At 40.1% G+C, this 18,285-nt stretch overlaps 1 protein-coding gene across 2 annotated transcripts in view; it reads right to left on the reverse strand.

Annotated features, from left to right (window-relative positions):
* The window catches only part of ZFP37 (ZFP37 zinc finger protein), a 45,990-nt gene that overhangs the window by 25,756 nt on the left and 1,949 nt on the right, over positions 1-18,285 (reverse strand). The window contains exons 2-5 of one of the 2 annotated variants that reach the window (XM_023242576.2): positions 15,428-15,516; positions 14,645-14,771; positions 14,202-14,336; positions 6,438-9,053 (exon numbers count right to left, since the gene is read on the reverse strand). In XM_023242576.2, the coding sequence (XP_023098344.2) occupies positions 7,513-9,053; positions 14,202-14,336; positions 14,645-14,744 (1,776 nt within the window). In that variant the 5' untranslated portion in view covers positions 14,745-14,771; positions 15,428-15,516 and the 3' untranslated portion in view covers positions 6,438-7,512. Of the gene's footprint in view, positions 1-6,437; positions 9,054-14,201; positions 14,337-14,644; positions 14,772-15,427; positions 15,517-18,285 lie in introns of those variants that run through there. The other variant, XM_045042581.1, reaches the window with a different exon arrangement.

Consider the following 18,285-nt stretch of genomic DNA (forward strand, 5'->3'; position numbering starts at 1 on the left):
CAGCTGATGTCTATTTAACCCTTGGTATCGGTGGTGCCAGTGGTGGGCAGAGATGCCATGTGGAGTTTGTGGCAAGCCCCAATAGGAGAACACCATAGGCTCCTGGAGTTTTGGAGCAAGGCTGGGCCATCTGCAGTGGACAATTAGATGCTTTTGTAAAAAATCTCCTTGCATACTATTGCATCCTGGTAAAAACAGAATGCATGCCCATGGGACACTAAATGACTACTCCACCAGAACTACCCATTGTGAGGTAGAACCTGTCAAAACCATCAAATCATGAATTAAGTGGGTTTAGAAAACATCCATTTTAAGGTGGAAGTGGTACATTCAGCAACAGCCTGCATAAGCAAGCCCATGGCACCCACCACTGTTACATCAGCATCCCCTACAAGGACTTCAGGTTGATGCGTAAATACTCTCAGCTCTTTGTGTGCAAAGAACCAGTAGGCAAAAGGAGGCATCACTATTTCAGAAGAGGTAAATAACCCTGATATCAGTAGAAAGTGGGCTATCACACAATGTGGGCAGGGAAGAAAACATAGAACTCAGTGGTCCACTTAGTACCTCTGGCCCAACTGTGACTGTAAATGTACAGGTTCAGGTCTGAGAAGGGCATTCTGGCCAGTGTCTTAGGTCAGCAGAGGTCGCTGCAAATGGATAGTGGAGAAGTGAGGTGATGAGTTATCTACTATGACCCTGGGACCACTATAGCAGCAGGAGCTGTGGTTTATCCCACTAATCTCTCCCTTCTGACTTCTCTCCACAGGCAAAAAGGGACTCAGGAATTCTGGAGGAAGTACTTCACCGATATATAAAAACCAGTATATCTAAACAGAGCAAAGGAAGTAATATGATAGACATAAAGTTGCATATCCAGACTCTTCTTTAAGGAAGGACTTGATGTTTGGCTGGGGGGAGTGCACTAAGAAGACAACTTCTAGCTGTCAGCTACTTAGAACTAGGACTCCATTACAGAGAGCTCCCTCACCCAAGGTCATGCCCTTTGCAGTGCAGCCTGCATCCGGTGAATGAGCAAGATGGGGGTCCAGAGGCCTAATACAGTGAGTGGGAAAACACTCACTTCAGAGCTCTTCACCAGGTTCACAGAAGCTTTGTTGGGCCTGCAATGTATGTAAACTTCGTCCTTTGTCCAATCCTGCATTTCCTCCTTCCTTTCATAGATACTGTTTTTTTTTTTTTAATGTTTTGATTTATTTTTGAAAGAGAGCGAGACAGAGCGTGAACAGGGGAGGAGCAGAGAGAGAGGGACACAGAATCCGAAGCAGGCTCCAGGCTCTGAGCTGTCAGCACAGAGCCCAACGTGGGGCTCGAACTCCTGAACCACAAGATCATGACCTGAGCTGAAGTCGGATGCTTAACTGACTGAGCCACCCAGGCGCCCCTAGAGTTAATGTTCTATAAACACCAATTAGGTCAAGATGTTTCATAATGTTCTTTAAGTAATATATGTGCTTACTAATTTTTCCTTTTTTAAAAATTTTAATTTAAATACCAGTTAGTTAACAGGGTCTTTACTAACGTTCTGTCTAGCTGTTTTATCAGCTGCCTATAGAAGGATGTGAAAATCAATTATGATTGTGGAATCGTTTATATGTCTCCTTAATTCTTTCCACGTCTGCTCCTTATACTTTAGAGCTCTGTTTTAGGTGCATAAATGTTTATGAATGTTTTGTCTTCCTGATGAATTAATCTTTTAATCTTTAAAAAAAATTGTTTTAATGTTTATTTATTTTTGAGACAGAGAGAGACAGAGCATGAACGGGGGAGGGGCAGAGAGAGAGGGAGACACAGAATCGGAAGCAGGCTCCAGGCTCTGAGCCATCAGCCCAGAGCCTGACGCGGGGCTCAAACTGACGGACCACAAGATTGTGACCTGAGCTGAAGTCGGATGCTTAACCAACTGAGCCACCCAGGTGCCCCTCTTTTAATCTTTTTAAATTGGCCCTCTTTATCTGTTAATAGTTTCATTGAAAGTCTGTTTTGTCTGCTATAAATATAGCCATTTATGCCTTTGTATGCTTACTATTTGTGTGATACATCATTTTAATCCATTTAATTTTGACTTAATTGTGTCTTTTTATTTATTTATTTAAAATTTTTACTTTTGAGAGAGTGACCACAAGTGGGGAAGGGGCAGAGAGGGAGACACAGCATCTGAAGCAGGTTCCAGGCTCTGAGCTGTCAGCACAGATCCCGGCATGGGTCTTGAACTCATGAACTGCGAGAGCATGACCTGAGGCAAAGTCGGACACTTAACCAACTAAGCCACCCCAGCGCCCCTCTGTGTCTTTTTAAAGTATAGATCTTTAGTATAGAGCTAAAACTGGGTCTTGCCTTTTTATCCATTATGAAAATCTCTGCCTTTTAATTTGAGAGTTTTGTCAACTAACTTTTAAAGTGATTGTTAAGATTGGGTTTAGGTCTACTACGTTATTATTTCTATTGTTTGTCTCCTTTGATTTTCTTCTTTTGCATCTCCCTTCCTATTTCTATTATGCATTTTTTTAAGTTTATTTATTTTGAGAGAGACAGAGACAGCACAAGTTGGGGAGGGGCAGAAAGAGCAGAGAAAGAACCCCAAACAGGCTCTGTGCTGCCGGAGCATAGCTCCACACAGGGCTCGAACTCACAAAACTGTGAGATCATGACCTAAGCTGAAACCAAGAGTTGGATGCTTAACTGTCTGAGCCACCCAGGTACCCCTCCATTATGAATTTTAAAATTAAAAAAATTTTTTTCTACTGACCTATTTCAAGTTCAATGACTTCCCTGTCATTTACATTCTGCTGGTAAACTTATCCAGTGAATTAAAAAACTTTTTTAAAATATTTGTTTTAATTTTGAGAGAAAGTGAGTGTGCAAGTAGGGGAGGGGCAGAGATAGAGGGGGACAGATGATCTGAAGCAGGCTCCACACTGACAGCAGAGATGGGGCTCGAACTCACAAACCACAAGATCATGACCTGAGCCAAAGTCAGATGCTTAACCAATTGAGCCACTCAGACACCCCTCCAGTGAATTTTAAATTTCAGACATTGTACTTCTAAGTTCTAGAGTTTTCTTTTGGTTTTTCTCCAGTTTCTATTTATTTGCTTAGTTCTTAAAAAATGTGTATTCACTTGGGGCGCCTGGATGGCGCAGTCGGTTAAGCGTCCGACTTCAGCCAGGTCACGATCTCACGGTCCCTGAGTTCGAGCCCCGCGTCAGGCTCTGGGCTGATGGCTCGGAGCCTGGAGCCTGTTTCCGATTCTGTGTCTCCCTCTCTCTCTGCCCCTCCCCCGTTCATGCTGTCTCTCTCTGTCCCAAAAAATAAATAAAAACGTTGAAAAAAAATTAAAAAAAAATGTGTATTCACTGTGAGCATATCTTTATTTCACTAAGCAGTATTATAATACTTATATTAATATCCTCATATGCTCATCCTAACTTTTGGATTGGTTGTCTCTTTTCTTGAATAGGGTCACATTTTCCTAAATGTTTAACTGTCAAGTAAATTTTTCTTGTATCCTAGATATCATGAATGGTAAGTTGTGGAGAGTTTGGATTCTGTTATATTTCTCTGAAGAGTGTTAACATTTTTGTTTTAGCAAGTAATTAGCATGGTTGAACTCAAACTTCAAACTAATTCTGTGGGGCAGCAGCACAAATAAAAGCTCAGTTCTCTTGTCTTTAGTTGAAACATTAGGAGTCTGTGCCAAATATGCATGGTTCAGAGATCAGACAGGGATTTGGGCAGTTTATTCACAGAATTTGGGTTGCTCCTTCTTTGAGTCTTTCTTTTCTGGGATTTTCCTTTCACTTTTCAGTGGCTGTGGTTTCCCTGAAACTCAGCCCTGTACTTTTTCATCTCCAAAAGACTGAATGTTTTCTATCAAATTACCCACCTCTGCCACACCAACTTTAGCATATCCTCAGGATAAAAGCTGTGATCTAACTTACCATTCCCTTCTTCCAAATTTCAACTCTTTTCCATAATCTGCTTTTGTTCACTCTCCAGTACCTTCAGGTCATTGGTTGTGTGTGTGTGTGTGTGTGGTTTTCCAGAGTTTATAACTATTATCTGTGGAGGGTCAGGATCAGTAGGAATCTACTTGGCCATACCACTAATGAAAACTCATTACAATAAAATAAAATCAATTCATGAAAATAGAAAAATTACTTAGAAAAACATAAAACTTACTCTTAAACTGACAATCTTGAATCACCATCCACATAATGATAGTGATATTTTGCATTTTCTAACATATGTATTTGTGTGTATAAACATTATCTTTATATTAAAGAAATGTCTCAGAAACATTTTCAAATACTTTTAAATTTTAACAATGATTTATACCAGTGTTTCTCAAAGTGTGGTCCCCAGACCAGCACCATCAGCATCTCCTGGGAAGTTATTAAAAATGCAAATTCTCAGCCTCCCATCCCCTGCTGTCCCAGACCTACTGAGTCAGAAACTTTGTGGATGGGGTCCATTTCTAATGTCTGTGTTTTAACAAGCCCTCCAGTCAATTTTGAACATGCTATCATTTAAACTCACCTCTGTATGTCTATTTTCTTTCATTCTTCATCTCCAATAATTTTTTAGACATCCTTTCTTCAGTCATTGATGCTAACATTTAATTCCTTTTTTACCGTACACGTTGGCTTTCAAACACTTATTTCCACTGCTCAGGCATACATACCTATATTCCTCACTGTCCCAGGTATGGTACTATTATGGGTTCTCCACAAGGTGTGGGAAATTTGACCTAGTCATCACATACAACTGTTTTATCCTTCTAAAAAGTGCAGACTTTCCACAGCTCTGGAAAGTGAAGATTCATTCTGTGTTTGGTGCCAGGCTTCCACCTGGTTACAAATTACTGATGGAAAATGGCTTTCACATTGCATTTTCCTTCTCTGAAAGTAAATAAGTTACTTAGAAATGAGGGTATAACATTCATGAGTTGATTTTTCAACACACACGTGTATATACACACACATTTCATTCTCAATACTTATATCTGTTAATTCTCTGAAGTGAGGAGATCAAGAAGGCAGGAATTTGAATGGGAAATATTTGCAAAGATGGCACTTAACCACATATTTGCTGAGGGGCCATCATTATACTAGCCTAGTATCCAGATGAAATATTTATTGAGCAGAACTGACCACTAAAAAAGTCTTGCTTATTAACCCGTATGTTTCTTCTGAAGAACAAATGAGGTAATGTAGTAAATGTGCTGTAAAAATGTAAAAGGTGGCATACATGCCAAATATTATTATTACATTATATTATGAAACCATTTTTGTGCTTAAGTCACTGTTTTTAGTGTTAACAACTTAAATTTTAATACAATTCAGCTGTATTTTTTATCTATGACTCGTGAATAAAAAATAATAATAATAGGGGCACCTGGGTGGCTCAGTCGGTTAAGTGTCCAACTTCAGCTCAGGTCAGGATCTCACAGTTCATGGGTTCAAGCCCTGCAGCAGGCTCTGTGCTGATAGCTCAGAGCCTGGAGCCTGCTTTGGATTCTGTGTCTCCCTCTCTCTCTGCCCCTTCCCTGCTTGTGCTCTCTCTCTCTCTCTCTCTCAAATAAACATTAAAAAATTATTTTTAGGGGCGCCTGGGTGGCTCAGTCGGTTGAGCGTCCAACTTCAGCTCAGGTCAGGATCTCACAGTTTGTGAGTTTGAGCCCCATGTCGGGCTCTGTGCTGACAGCTCAGAGCCTGGAGCCTGTTTCAGATTCTGTGTCTCCCTCTCTCTGCCCCTTCCCCGCTCATGCTCTGTCTCTCTCTGTCTCTCAAAAATGAATAAACGTTAAAAAAAATTTTAATAAAAAATATTATTTGTAATTAAAAAAATAAATAAGTATGCAGTGGAAAATATGTCTCATGTGCAAACTCAAATTGATCCATAGTAACCTCTGGAATGCATGCTTTTTTTTTTTTAATGTTTACTTATTTTTGAGAGTGAGGGAGACACAGCATGAGCAGAGGAGGGGCAGAGAGAGAGGGAGACACAGAATCCAAAGCAGGCTCCAAGCTCTGAGCTGTCAGCACAGAGCCTGATGTGGGGCTCAAACCCACAAACTGTGAGATCATGACCTCAGCTGAAATTGGGCGCTTAACCAACTGAGCCACCCAGGTGCCCCTGGAATACATGCTTAAGAATGATTCTGAGGCCACGTCTAGATTCACTCAGAATGAGTATGGTGACCCATTAGCAATGTTTACTATTGGGCAAGAACAGGAAGTAGTGGCATTTGTTACAATACATTTGAAACCCCAGATTGAGGTGTTTGTATATACGTGCTCTGAATATGAGACAAAACGGAGTGACTGTTCAGAAAAGCACTTTCATTCACCTAAAATCAAAATTTATCTTCAGTCGTTTTAAAAAATGGCATATAGAAGAAACACAGTACAGAATTATAGTTGTAATTCATTATTTTAATAAAAGGACGTGTGTTTGATAGGAAAAGTCTTTGTGAATTCAATATCAAGTTTAATGCCATGTCCTCAGATTCACCACCCTTCCTAGAAACTTTTACTTTGTAAACAACACCATGGAGTGGGCTCAGTGAAAATTTTAATCAGTGTTGATGTATGCATATTAAAAGGACTTTAGTTGTGAAAATAATACATTTACGTTGTTCAAAAATTCGTATACAGGATATAATAAAAAGGAGGTCTCCCTCCAGTCCCAGCTCCCATTCCTGTACTCCTGTGCTCATAGAAACCACTATAAGGTTTCTTATATATTTTTTCAAACCAAGTCTATTTACATACAAATATACATATACATATATACACACATACATATATACACACACAGAGACAGGCAAACGCACTCCCTTTTGTACAAAAGTGGGAACATACTATACACACAGTTCAGCAATCTGCTGTTTTCACTTAACGATGTATCTTGGACATCATTCCCCACCAGCGCCTGTGCATCCTCAGCTGCTTTCATTTTTTCTCTTAATTTTCTGTTAATATTTTTTACATAAATAACCTCTAGGAAGTTTGCAGCTGATGCAGAAGCTAACAAAGACATTAAGAAAGAGAGAGGTGACAATATCAAAGATCAGGCTCATACCAGTGGCCACATACATTTATACATGGAAATTAACAGATATGCAAATTCAATTCTCATATGCGGTGCTTAAGTACACAAAACTCAAGCAACTCAGGAATTTAGCATATGTAATTTGCTTCTCTACTGCTCTGATTTTTCAGCTTATTAACATTTTTAAAAGCTTTATATTTTGGTCTGAACACATAAATAATTAATAATTGAGTACTTTTAAAACAGTATTTTCTATAAAAGGTTGGTATCAAGTTTAAACTCTCCATCCATTGCTTCCCTGTAAGATTCATTTTCAAATTCCCTCGTATGTAACGAGGTGTGACTTCTTATTAAAGGCTTTCTAACATCCTTAAAATTCAGACTTCTTCTAAGGTTAAATAAAACCTCTAGTTAAAAGGTTTTCCCACATTAATTTCACTGAGATTTTTCTTCTGAATGAGTTTTCACATGTTTGGTAAGGGATGCATTTTGTTTGAAAGCTTTCCCACATTCATTACATTCATAGGGTTTCTCTCCAGTGTGGGATCTCTGATGTATAACAAGTTGTGACTTTACATTGAAAGCTTTTCCACATTCATTACATTCAAAAGGTTTCTCCCCAGTATGAGTCCTCTGATGTACAATGAGATGTGACTTTTGGCTAAAAGCTTTCCCACATTCGTTACATTCATAGGGTTTTTCCCCAGTATGAACTCTCTGATGTTGAGTAAGACCTTCAATTTGTTTGAAGGCCTTTCCACATTGGTTACATTCAAAAGGACTTTCACCTGTATGAGTTCTCGTGTGGTAAGTAAGAGATGAGCTATGCCCAAATGCTTTTCCACATTCATTACATTTGTAGGGTTTCTCCTTAGTATGAGTTCTTTGATGTATAATGAGGTGTGACTTCTTGCTGAAAGCTTTCCCACATTCATTACATTCAAAGGGCTTCTCACCTGTATGAATTCTCATATGTTTAGTAAGGGACGAGCTATACTTAAAAGCCTTTCCGCATTCATGACATTCATATGGTATTTCACCTGTATGAGTCCTCACATGTTCTGTAAGAGATGAGTTATACCTAAAGGATTTTCCACATTCCTTACATTCATAGGGCTTCTCACCTGTATGAGATCTTACATGTTGAATAAGGTTTGAGCTGTGTCTAAAGGTTTTCCCACACTCAGTACATTTATAGGGCTTTTCCCCAGTATGAACTCTCAGATGGTCAGTGAGGGCATGTTTATGACTGTGGGCTTTGCCACACTGAGTACACTCATATGGCTTTTCTCCAGTGTGAGTTCTCTGATGCACAACGAGGTGTGACTTTTGGCTAAAGGCTATCCCACATTCATCGCATTCATATGGTTTCTCCCCAGTATGAATTCTCTGATGGTCAGTGAGTCCTTGCTTGTGACTGAGAACCTTCCCACATTGATTACATTCATAGGGTTTGGCTTTAGCTTGAGTTTTGTCACACTTAGTAGATGAGCTACGGCTGGATGATTTCTCATGTTTCTTTCCAGTTTGAATTTTGTCGCATTTAGTACGGGATGAGCTATGATGAGATAATTTCTCATGTTTCTTGCCAGTTTGAGTTTTGTCATGCTTATTAGATAAGCTATGGTTGGATAATTTCTGTTTCTTTCCAGTTTGATTTTTGTTTTTCTTTGTATCAGGTAAGCTATGGCTGAAAGATTTCTTGTGCTCTTTAGTTACATTAGGTTTCTTTTTTGCATAGTTTCTTATATGACCAAGTAAGTCTGAATTCTGTTTCAAACTCTTTCCATGTGAATCAAATTTAAGCTTTCTTTTTGAAGGAACATGTTTTGTACTCACATTTATTTCCCCCAATGAGCTACATTCATGGCCTTTCTTCTTAGTCAGACTTTTTTTCTTGAATGCAACTTCCCTAAGGAGTTTGTTTTGAGATTCCTGGTGATTCGCTAGCTGGTCATTATCTTGCTGGACTTCTTCTAAAATGGAATTCAATGAGACATTCTTATGAATCTTTTCACTCTCATATTTTGAACTACAACTTGTAAAACAAATGCCCTATTGTGGGGTTGAATCTTTATTCAAGCTTCATATCCCAAGGTGAATGAAATATCAAGTGTAAATGTCCCTAAGCTTTTGGACTTGAGGGGAAAGTGCTGTAGAGAGCACTTCCAAGTGCTTATCCAAGAAAAGATAATTGACAATTAGAAAAAATTTTGCCTGTTTACAAATATAACCTTGTAACCTGGGATAGATGATAAGATAAACTGAAGGAGCAGTGACTAGGTAATAGATGAAGTTAAAAGAGCTTGTGATTGTAGTTGGTATTTTTTGAGGTTTCTCCACAGCCCAAGCTTCCCAGCTTTGATAACTGCCAATTCATTCACAGTATTTGGCTCCCACAGCCTGTACTACATTAATTCAGCTCTCTATGGTCACAATTGGAGACACATCTGGCTCAAGCCAAAGTGTCCAATATGAGTCTTCCTCCTAAATATTTAGACTCTAGTTTGTCTCCATTGGGTTTTTACAATGATATAAAACGAGTAATAGTAAAGTCATATCTTCCCTGTGTAAACAGAAAGTTCATCAGTATGAAGAATGAAGCATACATCCACAAAGAAGCAGAGATGTGAGATCACATGTTCTCAAAGAGACCATTTATCTAATCCCAATTCTGGATGGCTTTCCAGTTCCTAGTTCTAATCCCTGGTAGGGTCAGGCTGACATATCCACCTTTAGGTTACAAGAGATAAACCTAAGTCCTTATAGTAAATTCCTCGATTTACTTAGGCTAGCCTGAGTAAATTTTTGTTACTGCCCTCCAAAGAGCCAAAATAGAGAAAATAAGGGAAGTCTACCAAGAAATACTGAACAGCTTATAGGTGACTAAGGGAATAAGCAGGAAAGGGTGTTCCAGTGCTACCACCTACGATCAATATAATAATGACATTCCTGTACTAAAACAAACAAACAAACAACCAAAAAACCCCCGAAAAACTAAAAAACCAACCAAACAAAAAACCCTAAAGTTTCTGAGTCCCCTGATGCTTTTACCATGATAAAATTCATAGAAATGAGACTTCTCATAGAAATGAGATTTACACCATTTAGAGTTACAATGTACACATGTATCTGTTTTCCAACAGTTTGCTATGGAGCATACCTTTGTTTCTGTCAGGTCACTCTACTAATTACTAATCATAAATTTTAAGCTTATTCCCAGCTTTAAGTGATTGCTCACATCCTTCCTTCCACACGTTATACAATTACACATTTTAAGATACCTTCCCAGTGTGTGTTTTCCTTCTCTGAGTCCACCACCCACACTGACACATGGAGGCAATTATGTTTGTACCATTATGATCCAAACTCTGGTTGAAAACAATTGATTGAACAGTGGTAAACATAGGGCCCAAACTAGACCAATACTATTCTTTCTCCTAAGAATTTAGAATTGAAATTCAAAGACCTCTTTTAGCTAGGTATGGATAGAACATGTGTAAAAATCCAAAAACTTAAGAGTTGGGACTACCATTTTGAGGCAGCTTTCTTCACTTATGTGTGTGGAAAAGCAGAAAAAGCTTTAGGATGGGAATTAAACAGACTCAAAGAGAGAAACAGATGTAAGAGTTTCAAAGAATATAAGAAACTGAACAGCTGCCTTGGTCATAAAGGAACAACACATGGATAAAGTGAAAACTGGGATCAAACAGAAAAGAGTTTTAGTATTTGGATATAAGGCAGGAAACACCATTACGTTCATGGAGGACTTTGATTAGTTCCCATGGGGTAAAAAATCAATCTTTGTAGGTATAGATATAGTGGTATAGATATAACAGGGAGAGGTAGAGTTGCCAGGTGCTTCTTCCTTTAGGAAACTTTAAGTGGTACAAATATTTTGGGGGAAAGGGCAGAACAAGAGCAAGACAAAGGTGGCCTCTTCCAATGTCCAAGGATTCTGGAGAGGATAGAGGCAAATCTTCTGGGAAGAAAGGGATCAAAACTCAAACCTTTCCCCTTGAGGTGTAACATTATAAGAACCTCTTATGATGATGAAGATTGGCCAGCAGGAAAAAATATAAAGCACGAGAGAAATTTACCATGAGGGGAAAAGATAGAATCTGAACTAGTGAAATGTTATAATAATAGGGTAATAATGAAGAGAGTTGAGTCTGACAGAGCATGTGATTACATCTGTGAGCTTATCCTGGGGTGCCTGGGTGGTTCAGTCAGTTAAGCATCCAACTTCGGCTCAGGTCATAAACTTGCGGTCTGTTGAGTTTAAGCCCCGCATCAGGCTCTGTGGTGACAGCTCAGAGCCTGGAGCCTGCTTCCAATTCTGTCTCTCTCTCTCTCTCTCAAAAATAAATAAACATTAAAAAAAAAAAAAAAAAAGACTGTAAGCTTATCCTGAATCAGAGAGTAACTAACACCTGAATGTTAAGCTAAAATGACTGACGTATATAGCTCAATAGACTCAGCAAATCTCTGGAAGGAATAGAATAGTCTTTCCTTGAAGCAATTCCAAGTACTATATAGGAAACTGAACTGAGAAGAAAGTCACTGTAGCAATGACAAAGATGTATTAAATGATTCAGTATTATTTTTTAGTTGCAACACCAAGTATCAGTGAGAAAAGTAAACACAGCCAAAATTGGAGCCACTAATGGATGGATCGAAAACTCCATGAGGTCCCTTCATTCGCCATTTGAAGGACTAGTCCTTCTGGTTTCAAGAATTCATGGAGAGCTGGAAAATTCAGAGGACACTTCAAAATATACTGTAAACATTCTGCTAAGTTGGGGACTATAGTGATGTAAATAATAAGTGAATATTTTAATATTTGGTGGCAACACCTAAGATGAATTACTTAAAAAATGGATTCAACAAATCAGCCTAAGAATTAGAACAATTTAGGTATGAGATAATGTAAAGCTAATTTGGGTGATGTCCGTGAGAAGTGAAGAAAGCAAACAAATCAGGAACTGAGGAGAGGACAGAAAAAGAGAAGGCAGAGAGCAAAGATGCACCGGAACTCCATGGTAGACAGGCCTTAAATCAAAGTAGACCCGGGGCACCTGGGTGGCTCAGTAGGTTAAGGGTCCGACTTCCACTCAGGTCATGTTCTTGCAGTTCGTGAGTTCGAACCCCACGTCAGGCTCTGTGCTGACAGCTCAGAGCCTGGAGCCTGCTTCAGATTCTGTGGCTCCCTCTCTGCCTGCCCCTTCCCCCCTCCCCTCTCTCAAAAATAAAATAAACGTTAAAAAATTTTTCAAAGTAGACCCTGATAAAAATATGGAAGGTGAAAGGAAGCTCTAATTTAGAAAGAAATATAAAGCTTTCCATTTCTGACACTCTGCGAATGAGCCTTCCTGTAAAGTAGGTAAAAATATGAGTGCAACACAAAGAAACTGGAGATTTATCTGGACAAGATAAATTTTTCTTGAAAGTCACCCATGTAGAATAAGTAGCTTGTATTTGCACAGATGATTCTTTTGAGGAAAATACAATAGAAAAAAAAAAAAAGAACAGAGAGCAGAAAACAAAACCTTAGGGATACTTCAGCAAGTGGAAAGAAGAGAATCTGGTGAAATAAATGTAAAGAAGCACTTAGAAGATCAGATTTAAGTGGTATATAATTTAAGCTAAGTAGGCAAGAATTTCATGCTGATCGAAACTATTAAAATATGCGCTGGAAGGTAAGCAGGGGTTACTTTAAAGCCAGAAGTTTACATAGAGACACAAAATCTGTAGGATTTGACTGTAGAGGTTAAGGAGCAAATGGAAATGATGATTCATTATAGACCACAGGTCTGGAGCATTTTCACAGTGAAAGAAGGGAAGTGGAAAGTAATTAAAGGCAGGGAGCATCATGCCAAGAGATTTGGAAAGAGGATGGACCCAAGAAGGTTTGAACACATAAGGAGAGAAATATATCATGGAGTCCCAGAATTTGACTGGATGAAGGAAAATATACTGAAGATATTAGTAAAAAAGGAGATAATAAAAAACAGCACTGCTTTAAACAAGGTAAGCAGTGATGGGACTTTGAGAACAGCTAAGAGGAGTCACTGCTCCTCCTGGAAGCTGAGCAATGGAGAGCATAAATGAGGAAAGATGACTGACTATATATGGAAAGGTCAGTTAGGCATCTGAGGGGCTGGTATCAAAGGTTCAGAACTCTAGCTGTCACCCTTTTCCTACCACAATATGAATGGTGTGGCATACTGTATTACTCTTCCCTGTGGAAAGATTGTACCTCCCAGGCCCCTGCATGCCACTTGAATCCTCCCTGGAGAAGGGCTGTCCATTCCTACCCTGCTGAGCTTAGGAGTGGCCAGGTGATCTGCTCTAACCAATTAGCCAATAAAATGTGAGCAGAAAGAGATATCTACCACTTCCATTCAGTAGTTTTAAGTCAACAAGTGGTTCTACTCATTCTTCTTTCCTTGTGACATGAGAGCAGGATTTGCCAAATAGGGGCTGCTCTTTCGATGCAGGTCCAAAGGATAATGTGGAATAGGGCTACAGCATGAGCAAGAAACAAATCTTTCTTGTTGGAAGCCACTGAGATTTGGGGGTCATTCCTTAATGGAGCATAACTTAGCCTAAGCTAACTGATGCAAGTGGTATAAGCAAACCCCCATACGTGAACACAGGCTTACAACTATAGTGAACCTCACATGAGAACCTCACACGTAGACAGGTTCATAGACAGAAGAGATATTAGAATCTCCAAGGTTAGAGAATCTTTGTAGTTTGAACTCCTCCTCCCCTAGGAGAGGATATTTTTCAACTGCTACTCCTGGTTAAGAAAGAAAGGTCTCAAATATTTAAGATTTTAAAAATAAATTATTCACTGGGTTGGCTGGGTGGCTCAGTCGGTTAAGCGTCCGACTTTGACTCGGGTCATGATCTCACGGTTCATGAGCCCCGCATCAGGCCCTCTGCCGTCAGAGCAGAGCCTGCTTCAGATCCTCTGTCTCCCTCTCTCTCTGCCCCTCCCCTGCTCATGCTCACTCCCTCTCAAAAATAAACATTAATAAATAAATAAATAAGTAAATAAATAAATAAATAAATCATTGAAGAATTGCAAAGTCACCACCAAAAAACTAGGAACTTACTTCCATTGGTTCCTATTTGCTTGGGTCTTGCTATTTCACTGGGACCACCTTGTCTAGGTTTTTTGCCCTTCCCCAACCATGGCTCTTCTCCTTTTTCCAACTTGGAGATCATGTCTGGTTTGGGAGCTTGATAACCTGCTCATGAGAAATGGTACAAATTGAGTGTTAGGAAAACAAACATCCCAGAAATCAAACGCTAATATTTGGACTTCAGAGCCTTGAAAGAATTAAGAATATACGGCTTCTGAAATTTCACAATGGCTGCCCATGTACCCTATCCAAGGAGACCTTCCATTTTGGAGACAGGGGCACAGTATCTTGAGTTGTACCCAAAAGGGATCACAACTCTTTGATTCATAATAACCATGACCAAATTTATCAAGAACTTCAGAGAGAAGGTATCACCATGCACACATTTTGAATTATGAAAGAACTGTCCTTACCCATTGAGGCAAGGTTGCTGTAGTTCTCCAGCATCACATCCTTATACAGGTTCCTCTGGGCAGGATCTAGTTGCTCCCATTCCTTCTGGGTAAAAGCCATAGTCACATCTTTGAATGTTACTGATCCCTGTAATAGCAATACTTCTATTCAGTCTAATGTTATTCACATTAGTGAGTGATTTGGACAAGATAATAATGATTTGTTCTCAGCCCAACCATTCAATTTGATCATGATGTTATACTGGATACTAATTCTTTACTCAATTATGCATTTTTTGAGAGGCAAAAATCATATTAAGAAATGTCCCTATTATGGACTGAATGTTTGAGTATCCCCAAAATTCATACACTGAAACCCTCCCCTCCAATGTGATGGTATTAGGAGATAGGGCCTGCAGGAAGTAATTAGAATGGGATGAGTTCATGAGGGTGGAGTCTCCATGAATAGGATTAATGCCCATATAAGAGTCACAAGACAGCTTGCTTCCTCTCTCTGCTCCTTCTGCCAAGTGAGGGTACAAGAAGTCTGCAACCCGGCAGATGGTCTCACCAGATCCCAACCAGGCTCACACCCTATCTTGGACTTCTCGCCTCCAGAACTGACAGCAGTAAATTTCTGCTGTTTATAAGCTACCCAGTTGATGTTACTTCGTTGTAGCAGCCCAAACTGACTAAAACAGTCCCACTTGTGAATTTGTTTATTCAAGAGGATAAAGAGTGAAAAAAGTCATACAATTATCAGAGAGAAAGACAATTACCAAAACAAACAGAATCAGTCTTTACCTTTTCTTCTATAACAAAAAACAGTGGAATAGTGTTTATGAGGTAGAAGAATTGAGATCCTTGATTTTTAGAACCAGCCAAAAAATCACCTATATTTGGAAGCAAAAGTAATGTATTTTAGGCATGTAAGGATGCAGAAAATATAATACGTATATATTTTAGAAATGAAGAAAAGGAGAGGGACAGGGAAGGAGGAGGAGAAGAAAAGGAGTGATTTTTAAAAGAAGGAAAAGTGAATCAGAATAAAGATTTCAAGATTGGGAAGGACATAATGTACAAGAAAGAGCTGTGAATAATAAAACCAGTCAAATGTCTAGTTACATCCAAGTAACTTGATAATCTTCTTGTACAACTGTTACAAAAGTCATTAAAATCAAAAGTCGTGACTTAGGGGCACCTGGGTGGCTCAGTCGGTTAAGTGTCTGACTTTGGCTCAGGTCATGATCTCGCCGTCCATGAGTTCAAGCCCCGCATCAGGCTCTGTGCTGACAGCTCGGAGCTTGGAACCTGCTTAGGATTCTGTGTCTCCCTCTCTCTCTGCCCCTCCCCCACTCATGCTCTGTCTCTCAGAAATAAATAAACGTTAAAAAATTAAAAAAAAAAAGAGGCGTGACTTAAGAAAAATAAACAGGAATATAACTGGTAAGGGTGGGGGATGGGGAGAAATTAAAGCATGTTTAAGATCTCCTCTTATTAGGCAGGTGAGAGGAGGAGACACAGCTACTGGAGAAGTTTGCCACTAATGAATACACGCTTGAACAGATTTGTTTCACATTGAAAAATAACTCCCTACCTCCATAGACCACCAATCAATTAGCTGTGTATGTCACCAATCTCTGACCTGACAAATCTCCAGTCATGGACATCTAAGAAGTCCCATCATTGACTGCCACTGGCCTCTCAATCACTGATAGACTGATCCCAACAAAGTCCCCTACCAGTAACAGCAACAAATCTCCCCAGTCACCCACACACACTCCAATCACAAAATCCCACAGGTCTCTCAACTATGGATACCTAAAGAACACATCAGTCTCTTCTCTGATGCAACCCCAAATCCCGACTCTACCAGTCCCCAATCACTGACACCAACAGACCTCCACCAACAGTGGCATTTACAGAAACCTGAATCAGTACCAGCCAACTTCACTATACCTTCAATCTCTTTAGCCATTCCCTTCACCTGCTTGCTTTGCCTGAAATCTACCTTCTCCTGAGGATCCTGCTCCCTTACAAGGCTCCCTGCTGGAGGTTATTTGGTTTGGCCCAACCATGACTCGTGTACCTCACGCCCTGAAGATGAGGTCAACGATAACTTTCAACTATTCTTCATTCATCCTTCAAAATCCCTATCATGTTTAGAGTATCACCAGACTTCAACCCATTAACCCTCCATTTCAACGATTAACTAGAAGAACTCACAGCCTCGCCATATAGTTGTACTCGGAGCTACGATGTCGTACAGCTAAGGAAAAGGTGCATGGGGTGAAGTCTAGAGGAAGCCAGGCACAAGTATCCAAGAGTCCTCTTCCAGTGGAGTCACACAGGACACACATGATTCCTCCAGAAATAAATCGTGAGAAATGGTGTTTCCCAAGGAAGCACCGAAGAGACTCAGTGGCGCTCACGGGCACCCTCTGCCTGGCACACACAAAAGTCCCGGATCCCCAGAAGGAAATCAGGAGTTCAGCATAAACCGCATTGTTTACATCGTTTAGTTTATTACATGTTTTATTTATTTTTGAGACAGAAAGAGACAGTGGGCGGGAGGAGGGGAGGGGCAGAGAGAGACACACACACAGAATCTGAAGCAGGCTCCAGGCTCAGAGCTGTCAGCACAGAGCCCGACGCGGGGCTCAAACTCATGGATTGTGAGATCATGACCTGAGCCGAAGTCGGACGCTTAACCGATGGAGCCACCCGGGCGCCCCTACATAGTTCAGGCACGGGGAGCCACTTTTATCATTTCTGGGAATGGTGCAAAACCTCCTGCAGTCTAAGTTCTCAGATGTCAGCCAAAGATCAACCTTGCAAGCAGGCTTTTCTAAGGACAGCTGTTAGGGGCCACTTATGTCAACTCTTCCGCACAGTAATTCTGCCTCATTCACTGCAAACCTGAACACCAGCCTCCTCTTCCCTACAGCTCCTCCACTAACTGCATCAATGCAGAAGAGCCCTTCCACACCCTGGCCTTTCTCTTTCCTGACTCCAACAATCTTTTCTTCTACCCAAACTCAGCCACTGATTCGTCGCCCAGGCATTCTTTAGACCCTTGCCACATACATTACAGCACCTCTAAAATCTCTACTTAAAACACTGTCCTGCCAGCTTACTTCTTCTAGTACCTTCCATGTCAATATTTCTCCAAATACATTCGGCCCTCATACCCATCGGTCCTAGCCATTTTTTCACAATCTTCCATTGCCACGCAGCCTTACTTTTCACCTGTCCTGTTTAGATTTAGTTCTAACACCATACACGCTCCACGGAAAACACCTTTCACTTCCTTGCCCCTCTTCTTCTCCACTGTACTTCCCTAGCAAAGCCTCAAACTTAAACCCAACTTAATCTCTGCCTGCAACCTTGCAGTTAAACACTCCAAAAGAAAAAAGTCAAACAACTGTGCTGACTGGACTCACTTCAAATTATTGCACATATCTCAAATGGGCACCCAATACTGAGAGCTTCCTGTTCCTCTTTCCAAGATGATTATTCCAAACATTCTCCTCTTTCTCTCTGAAATCTGCAGCACCTACTCCTTTCCCACTGTCAGCTGATGAATTTGCCTTACACTTTCAAAGGCAAAATAAATGTATGTGAACAAGAACTACCTTGCCTTGTTACCATCAATTCCACCA

The sequence above is a fragment of the Felis catus genome, chromosome D4 (assembly GCF_018350175.1).
Source record: "Felis catus isolate Fca126 chromosome D4, F.catus_Fca126_mat1.0, whole genome shotgun sequence".
Lineage (NCBI taxonomy): Eukaryota > Metazoa > Chordata > Mammalia > Carnivora > Felidae > Felis > Felis catus.